Source organism: Leptodactylus fuscus, chromosome 2, assembly GCF_031893055.1.
Source record: "Leptodactylus fuscus isolate aLepFus1 chromosome 2, aLepFus1.hap2, whole genome shotgun sequence".
In the NCBI taxonomy this organism is placed as follows: domain Eukaryota; kingdom Metazoa; phylum Chordata; class Amphibia; order Anura; family Leptodactylidae; genus Leptodactylus; species Leptodactylus fuscus.
The window spans coordinates 35,063,799-35,073,570 of NC_134266.1; the positions used below are offsets into that span (position 1 = coordinate 35,063,799).

The 9,772-nt window shown below is 41.9% G+C and overlaps 1 protein-coding gene across 4 annotated transcripts in view; it reads right to left on the reverse strand.

The window, feature by feature from the left end:
• Window positions 1-9,772, reverse strand: part of MAP7D2 (MAP7 domain containing 2) — an 86,214-nt gene that overhangs the window by 24,854 nt on the left and 51,588 nt on the right. Inside the window, exons 4-7 of one of the 4 annotated variants that reach the window (XM_075263602.1) lie at window positions 9,277-9,388; window positions 8,673-8,771; window positions 5,087-5,197; window positions 2,797-2,922 (exon numbers count right to left, since the gene is read on the reverse strand). In XM_075263602.1, coding sequence (XP_075119703.1) covers window positions 2,797-2,922; window positions 5,087-5,197; window positions 8,673-8,771; window positions 9,277-9,388 — 448 coding nt within the window. The remainder of the gene's footprint in view (window positions 1-2,796; window positions 2,923-5,086; window positions 5,198-8,672; window positions 8,772-9,276; window positions 9,389-9,772) is intronic. The other 3 variants (XM_075263603.1, XM_075263604.1, XM_075263605.1) reach the window with 3 other exon arrangements.

A 9,772-nucleotide genomic window follows, 5' to 3' on the forward strand; every position in this document is an offset into this window, starting at 1 on the left:
GTACTAAGCAGAACGCTTCGTATATAGTGTTTCGCTTGGTGAACCGCAGTGTACCTTGTTATTTATCCTGTCTCATTGCCTATAAATAGTGTTTATATTGGACGTGATACCGGGCCCTTAAACAATGAGACATTATGAACAGCGGTTAGGGCTGTAAAACATCCCTCATACAATAGAACAGATAAGCAGTTTCATCACCAAATGATACGTTTATGGAATTAAAGGCGTTGTCCAGGATTTTATTTTTATGGCCAATCCTTATAGGATCGGTGGAGGACAGACGGATGGCTCTAGGAGGGCTCAGTTTGGGAGTGGGGTCAGTCTGTGTACTATACAATACATATAACAGATCGCTCCCTGCCCTGTATAGTGCCCGGGTGCTGTTTGTTACTTCAGCTCGGCTCCCATTGATGTCAGGTTAGATCTTTGTTGCCCATCCTAAGGGTAAGCTATATAAAAAACAAAATCCTGGAAACCCCTTTAGACATGCAAGACAATACAATTTAGCCTAAATTTTCCATTTTGTGGTCTATTCTCACTTATCAAGTTAATATTTATGCAACGCTGGGTTGGATTTAAGTGGATCGGTCATCATACTATTTAGAAGACTCCTAGCTATCAGTCCGCTGTATACAAGGGGAGCTGTGCCCATGACTCTGCCTGATAGGTAGGAGAGGGCTCCATCAGAATGGACTTCTAGCCATGAGTCCCCTGTATTCTTCGATCACTCTTATTAGCCAACAGCAATATTTCTGTATGTTTTGGGCTTATAAGAGATCAGACACACCTAGTAGTCTGATGACAGATCTACTTTAGGGTTAAGGCCCCATGTAGTGGCTGCAGCACAAAAAGCGCTGCAGGAAAAACTGCGGCGGCATCGCATCACGGTTTTTCCTGCAGCGCTTCTATTATGACTACAGGGAAACAGCTGGCATTTCTGGAAGTATAATCGACATGCTGCACGTATTTTTCCCTCAATGTGTGGTTGGCTAGCCCATTCATATTGCAGGAACTGTAAAAACGCTTTTATTTTCACAATGTTTATGCCATGTGGGGCCCAGCCTAAAAGTAGACTTCCATTATACAACAACTTTTTATAAATGAATACTACAAATGAATATAAGAAACTTTGTAATATATGTTATTAAAGAAAAATGCTTCCTTCTCCATTTATCAGTATAAGTTACTTATAACATAGAAGTCTATGGAGAGAGGAGGGGTTAATGGAAAAGAAACATGCTTAATGCAGCTTCTAAGCTCTGATACACATGTAACCTCTCGTTCACATCTGCATTGGTATTCCGTTCGGGGGAGTCCACATGGGGACCCCCCCGAACAGAATACCAAAGGCATTTGCAAGCGGTGTGCATTGAAAGAACACGGATCCCCATAGACTATAATGGGGTCCGTGTGCTTGCCGCGAGATCTCCACAGGGAACATGTGGACAGTAAAGCAGTTCATAATCTACTTTCCTGTCTGCATGACTCGTACGGAGATCTCGCAGCAAGCACATGGACCCCATTTTAGTCTATAGGGTCCGTGTGCTTTTACAGCACGCCACTTGCTAATGCGTTCTGTAGTCCGTTCGGGAAGGGGGTCCCCATGCGGACTCCCAGAACAGATTGCCAAACATAGATGGCTGTTTTAACTCTTTAATACCCTGTAAAACAAGGCTCTATAAAGAATGAGGCAATAAATCAAATACTAGCTGGCAGCAGCCTCCTCCTCCCCCTCTCCTCTCCATAGGTGGAGAACAGCCTAATAATAGGAGAAGAAAACAATATTTATTCCATTACAAAGTTTCTAACATTCACTTGTACTATTAATTTATAAAAAATAAAAAAAAGTTGGTTAACCTACAATTATATGCCATGGCTAACAAGTGAGTTAGAGAGAAACGTACAGAATCTCACAAGATATTTCTTCCCACCAGTTACCTACTGACCTCAGATTCTACACCATCTGTCTTACTGAGGACTAATCCGAGGACAACAGGTCTAATTTACTACAAATATTTCTAAAGATCAGGTCCTCAGGCAAATCCATATTTGCAAAACTTTTTGTAAGAAGTGGACGAAGCGATTAGTTTATGTTCCCATATTCGGTTCAGTACCATCAGTAAGAATAACATAACTCAAGTGGATCCATTACGGATATTATAGAAATAGAACCAGAACTGTGCAAAGATTAATAAAAACAAAAAGAAATAGAACCATAAAAGATGAATAAAAGGTGAATTAAATGAATGAATAAATGAACATGATAAATAATATATGGGCTCACTATAGGTTATAGGGGGAAATGAAACGGCTTTAACATTTTATTTTGTTATGTGAACCCCAGGGGGTGTAACTATAGGAGGACCCTGGTGTCTAAAATGGCACCAAAGCTCCTCTACCCTGCAAAGTCAACAATACCATCAATGCCACATGGTAGGTGGTGAGCCCTGGTATAGACTTTTATAATGGTGCCCAAAAGCTTATGATAAACCAGTTTATAATCTATGAAAATACTTTATCTACTATGGAAAATTCCTGTACAAAACAAATTTAGTTTATACTCCCCAACAGGAGTCCGGTAGTATCACCAGGTGTCCACTATCGCCCTTTTTTGGGGAAGGGGGGGTTATAATATACAGTATATAAAATGGTGATTTCTTTACAACTACATTTTTCATAGCATATGAGTTTCTTTTTCTTTTGATACTACCTATAACCCCAATGTTCCACTAACTCCTTGTGAAGAACTCTCCCCCGTTTCTATACACGAACGCTGCGATTTCCATCCCACATTACCTGACGTGGAATGACAGGACTCATTAAGCATGGCTGTACTCCTGCTTCTGGCTAAGGAAGAGTGTGTCGGTGTGAGCAACCGACTGACAAGGAAATTTTCCATAGGACTAAGGTACATGCGATGGGCTAAAGGATGGAAGCAAAGTAATGAATGTTAAACCAAAACAAAAACATGACACAATGGGTTAAATTAAATGAGCTTTGGATGAAAATAAAAGTAAAAAATGATTATAGAAAATGAATAAAGATGGAGAAATAAATTGGGAGACTTGCCGTCTGTACAGGGCTCTATCCAAGTTTGATTTAGTGATGAAACGTATGTACAGACTGAACCATATCAGAGAAGAACCGAATATTCTTATATCCAGTGACTGAATCAGCAAAAGTTTCCTGGAGCGGACGGCTAACCCACATCCCAGCAGCACACCTAGTCTTTGTATCTGCTCCAGAAGATGTACTGCAGTTTTGGCACTACACGTGCTCCCTGCGATCAATCCTCGCTCCAGTCTGCTGCACAGCACCAAACAATAACAAGCACTGCGACACATCTGCCTCTGAAAGATGTCTCAACTCCGCTCCTCAAGGTCATAAGATACATGCCAGACATGGAAGCGAATACAAAGACCTAGTTACACCTGGATGGCGGCATTAGGGGACTGTGGTCGGAAAACTAATCGCTATTAGACTATAAATCAGTGTGACCAGTACGGTACATCCCGGCCGGGATATGAGCTCAGAATATTAGGCTGGGATATGGGCACAGTGTAGAGCGTTTTTAATAGGTATTAGGTTAGGACTACACAGTGAACTAGACCATGCAACACGTCACAGCCAAATATGTAGCGCCCACCATTGCAAGTATTGAACATGGAGAAGTTGCAAACTGCACATTGCCACAAAGCATCGAATGACAGTCAGCAAAAACCCAAACCCACCTGAGTCACTGCCACATTCAATTTCAGTAAACGCAACATTGCAATATTTTGCATTTGATGTGTCACATGGCCAACCTTGCTGTACATCCCTAACCATAATGCTTTCTCCCCCTTGACACTGATTGTTGGGGAATCTAGTATTATAAGGGATCTGGTGAAGGAAAATCCTTTAGAGAAACCTCACAGGAGCAAATTTGCAGACACCTTGGCTACCATGTTCATGGGATGATTCCAGCTTTCATGTTATCTCACCCAGTCCCTAATGTCGGCCATGACTATCTAGTTCTCGCTGCTGGATACAACTAATGTACTTTACGGCACAGCGCCATCTAGTGGATCTGCTGAAAAGAACATTGAAATCAATGAAGTTTTCCTATTGAATACAGAGCCTTTGCACTGTACAATGAAAACTGTACATTACACAGACAGACTATCCTAATACATTCAGTCCTCATACAGTTTGTTAGCAGCACCGCCTGCTTATATGGAGATAGGTTGCCAACAGACAGGATTGTTAGCCCTGCACACAAAAAAAAAAAAAAAAAGACTACCATGCAATAAATATGTTAGCTCACGGCTGCCATGTTTACTTGGCAATGACTGGGAAGGAAAGTTCATAGCACCAATTTCCCTGATCGAAGGAGCCGCTGTACTCAGGACTCAGAGGCGGCTTCTGCCCCTTCATTCTTACCAGGAGGGCCCTACTCTCTCTACGCCAGGCATCTTTGGCGCAGAACCCTTTCCTGAGCCAAAGATGTGCCACTTCCTTCTTTCTGCGTCCCGTTTTTAAACAAAAGTGAGCAGAGACCAAGACCTGGGGCCAACCTACATTTTCCATAGGACCTCTCCATAATTCCGATTTGCCAGTTTCATTACATTCTTGTATTTCCTACACCCCTCTGACAATGATAACTAACATCCAGTAGTCAATGTATGCATGCATTTCTAGGAGGAACAACAGAGGAACAGCGCAATGTAGAGTTGCTATTAGATTTGTTCTATGGGAAATACAGCTATTAATAGACATGTCAGGAGTAGGACAAGTCTTATAGGTTCAATGCATACCCATAAATAATATTGCTAATACTATTTTTTGGCCTGTGCTCTGCTACCATACCATATTAATCAGTACAGTGTCCACTGCTATAATCCAGTGTAATGTGGAGAACTAACATGGCCCCCGAGCCAGACACCTGTCTATACATGGCGCTGCAACTGAGCTGCAGTTTTACAATATTGGGAAGAAAGTACAAGAATCCAGATATGATGAAGTCATGACACTTGAGAAAGCTGGCAGACAGAAAGAAGGATAAAGCAGCGAGGGAGGATGGACAGGGCAGAGACAGTACACTTGCCTCGGTCGGGGGAATGTGTGATTGCAGCGGTGGATGCGGAGAGTCTCTTACTGATGGGCGAGTCCACTGGCCTCTGTAGACTCATGGTAGAAGATGAGAGTTTGTCACAGGCTGCAGAGAGACGTATCAGACATTGACATAAGAAATTGCTCAAGGACAAACAACGCTATTCTTAAGGAACATTTGCCGCAGAAATTTCTGCAACTGAACACCTGTTTCCTGCAACACTGCCGTGTAGGTCTGCGAGGTCCGTGCAGTAAATGGGACAGTCACAAGAGACTACTGCAACAAATCTGCTGAGTATGAACGTCACCTTATACTTCTTCTCTGAGGGGTTTATGAACGTTCAAGTAGCAGCAGCCCAAAAGGTTACTATGGTCTCTAAGCTACATGGACGCGGTTTTGTGGTTATCAGTAGGAGGCGCTCATCTACAGGTCTATGGGTAAATATATTAAACATGAGGGTGCTGTTCCCAATTTCCAAGGCTCCACTGGACTTGCCTATGTGTCAAGCAGTATAAGTCCAGGTGAAGTGTGGCACGTGACCAGCACCCATGTCTGCTGTAGCATGTATGTAGGGGTCTCTTGTATGTACCCATTGGTAGTTCCCACAGTAACCAATAAAGTCACTTGCAGTATGTAACCCATAATGGCACCTACGGTAGATCTCCGTCCTCCTATTTTTTTGGATGAGGTCTAAAGTTTTAGCAATATCCTTCTCTACTCTACTAGGTGCATGGAAAATGCATGTAACATTGTAATGCTTGGCAAGCAGTGCAAAGCAGTAAGCACTCTATATGGCGAATCCTTTTATTTGCAATCCTACACTATAACAAAGAACATTTTTCTAGTTTACCAAATATTTTTCCGTATAAAAATACTGAAACACTTTCCTTGATATTGTACCTACCATTACAGACATGCATAGTACAGGATGATTTTCCTAACATTCAGAGCAGCACTCCTTTCTCTCTTCATGCATTTAACAAATCTCAGCTGACAGTTGCCACCACTAGGGGGCAGATCTGTATACAGCTGTGTACATTTTATATTAGAGGGGTATTCGATCCAAAGTAATTTATATAATAGCCGTAGAACCTTGGGTTTAACGATCACACTGGCCGGGCGTCTTGTTTTCTATGTTCTATATCTTACTTCCACGTTACCTGTTCTCTTAGATAGAGTCTGTCACCAGAACCTAGCCCCCAGATAGATGAATTCAGGCGACCCTAACCTAATGGTGTATTCCCCTTGTGAACCATTGCTTCCTTTGCCAAGGTATTGCCGCTCTTGTCAATGTTCAAATGAGCTAATTCGGCAACACCCTCATTGGATATTGGCAAAAGAGGTTATATCTCTGCAGCGGAGGTTGCGATCCACAAGGAGAAATCAGGTGACCCTAAACTCTTTGCAGGGCTTGGTTGATGTTCTACATTCTGGTACCTCTTGATACACAGGGAATGACTGCTCAGCCAATCAGTGTCTGCAATGTTGACCCGCCTTAGCCAGTGATCAACTGAGCAATCTTTTCCTGTGTATTGTGCGGGACCAGGAAGTAGAGACCAGCAGGGATCTGGGTTTCATCAGAACTGGTGTGGCAGGGATTTTGTAAGGATGGGGCTATAATTTTTTTGTGTATATATATATATATATATATATATATATATAATATATATATATATATATATATATATATATATATAAAAAAAAGTAGCCAGACAACCCCATTAACACTGATCTCCAGAAAACATTTTTTTCTCCAAGACTAAAGATAAAAAAACAAAACAAAAAAACAAAAAAAACAAACAAAACTTAACCCTTCTGTGTCCCTCTAGCATACAATGACCCCAATTTCCAACAAGTATAGAATTTTTTTTTATGTAAACATATAGGTTTTTAAAATAGATTTCTGAGATGCCTCCAATTCCTTGTGCACTACACTATATACAAGGCACACTGTCTTCTGCATCTTTCATGTGTAAAGAGGACAATTCCCCACCTCCACCAAAATCTGAGGTTCCACTTATTCCAGCACAGTTGGAATAGATTTCTCTAGCTCTCACCATTCCTAAGCAATTCTTGAGATTATCCATGTGAGAGTCTAATTAGCATATCGGGTGCTGAAACTAAGTGCTCTTGTTGCTCAGGAATGGTGAGGGCTAGAGGAAAAATAAAAAAAAAAATAAAAAAAATAAATAAAAAAATCAGCTGTGCAGAGTGTTGTCTATTAAAGGACAACCAGAACTTGAGTAGGTGTAAGTGGTGAAAGGTCCTTTTTAGGGACTTCATCAGTTTGGGATAGCAGTAATGGAGTAGTAAAGAGAAAAGTTAATCCAATGATGCAGGCTACACTATATTCTAATACATTGAAGTGAGGATAGATTAGGATAGGTTAGGATAGGTTAGGATAGGTTAGGATAGGTTAGGATAGGTTAGGATAGGTTAGGATAGGTTAGGATAGGTTAGGATAGGTTAGGATAGGTTAGGATAGGTTAGGATAGATTAGGATAGATTAGGATAGATTAGGATAGATTAGGATAGATTAGGATAGATTAGGATAGATTAGGATAGATTAGGATAGATAGATAGATAGATAGATAGATAGATAGATAGATAGATAGATAGATAGATAGATAGATAGATATCATACTAATCACTGCTCTGGTGACGGAGACCGCTATGACTATTGCAAATCAAGCACGAATGGCTAAAACTGCAGTATGACTAAACTGCAGCAGGCTCTTACAATGCTACAGACAGAGATTTTTCTAATAAAAAGCACAATAAACAGGAGATCAGTTGTGGACACAATGTACCGGATTTTGTGCCACTGATGAGCTTGCGGCATTATTCCCCAGATAATGTATTGGGGGATGGGGGATTATGACTAGGCAGGAAATCCTGGCACACATAATGAATACAAAATTGAGCTAAGACTCAGATCTATGTCAATCTAATGCCACGGTACATCACAATATGGGCACTAGTAAAACCCCATTACAGCAAAGAAGGTGCATAGGAAAACAAAAAATATATATTTTTTGCATTTTAATATTTTTTCTATACTTGGGGCCATTTTTACTTGAGAGGAGGGCATTGTATCAAGGCTAACCTAATAGGGCAAGAAGATTTGGGCCCCATCACCGTGTATTCAACGTGATGACGCACACCTCCTGCAGCCCCGACCCCTCACAAACAGCCCTCTTGTGGTCTCTAAGCTGGGGTGGGGCGAGCTTTGTCTGGCCCCATGGCTGCCATGTCTGGGCCCTATACAGATGCTTTATCTAAAGAAAGGTTTTCCTAATAATAGGATCCAAAAAAAAAAAAAAAAAGTCAAACTTTGTACAAGCAGCATAAAAAACAAGCGCATATTGGTGATGGTGAGCATGATATGGAATGTATCACAAGACGGTATGAAACTGGGCGTCATGCACCATGTTCTGGATCCACGTGGAAAGACAAAGTGATGTACAAATGTGACACGGGACACTGGCTGTGGACACTAGTCTGACCGGAACGCTGGGATTGTGATGGATGTGACTGGAACACTTAAAGACACAGCGGGACTGTGCCCCTTATAAAATACCATTGGAGGACTCGTCAGCATCGGCAGAGGTCACGGGCTCTGTGTCTGGGGTGTTGGTAGTTAAATCTACCACAGGGGGTTGGGGGATTTCTGATTCACCTGCACAGCACAAAACCAGAGTAAAACAACAAGAGGGTAAAATATAAAATCCTATGGTATACAATAAGAGAACAGAATAAAGCAACATACAGAATAGAGGTTACAGCGGTCTGTCACAAAGAACACGGGCGTGAAGCAGTTAACCTTTTAAAGGCCTCCCTTTTATTACATCACCTCCATATTTGCACAGTCAGATAATACCTCACCACTGGTGCCTTTAAGAGGGTTAACACATTCATGCCCAGTGTAATAAAATGCTATTTTTAGCAGCAGACACTGCCGAAATGGTTGTCGGACGACAAAATCCCGTGAAATAAAATATTATATAAATTTTTACATTTTTTAAAGAAAATAGCAATATACGAGCAGAAAAAAATTGCAATGGGAGGACAAATAAGCACCGCAGGGAAGATAGGAGATAACCTTGACGTGTGCTTTGGGAGGACACAGCCATGAACACATATAATATTCCTAAATGGCTGCATTGCAGGGAAGAAGGACTCACCATCTCTTCCAGAGCCGGTTACCAGGGCCCCACCCCAGGACCATCGCTTCTGCTTCTGTTCCAGCTGTTGACTGCGTTCTTGGGAGCGCCGCATCATAGCCTCGAGCCGCTCCTAGGCAGAAAGATTAAAGTTGGTTTAGGTAGCTGCAAGAAGGATGAACAGCCTGTCAAGACGTCTTGAGGGTAAAACAGTCCGACGGATAGATGGGGAGCTTTTAAGATTGCAGAATAGGATGATCTTACTCAGAAGGAGGTGGCTACTTTGATCCTGGGGAAGTGTCACTAGAGGGGATGTAGTAGGTAAATAACACAAGTTGCATCACGGATTTCAGCATCTGGTCCCTGTGGGGCTGCAGCCAATGATCAGCCCTTCAGATGAGGAATGCTTTGACAGCATTAACTCATTCAGGGCAGAGACCGACTCTTACTGCACAGCCGGGAATCTTCAGGCAGAGGACAGCGCCACAAAGACCAGGAATACAGAGACAGAGACAGC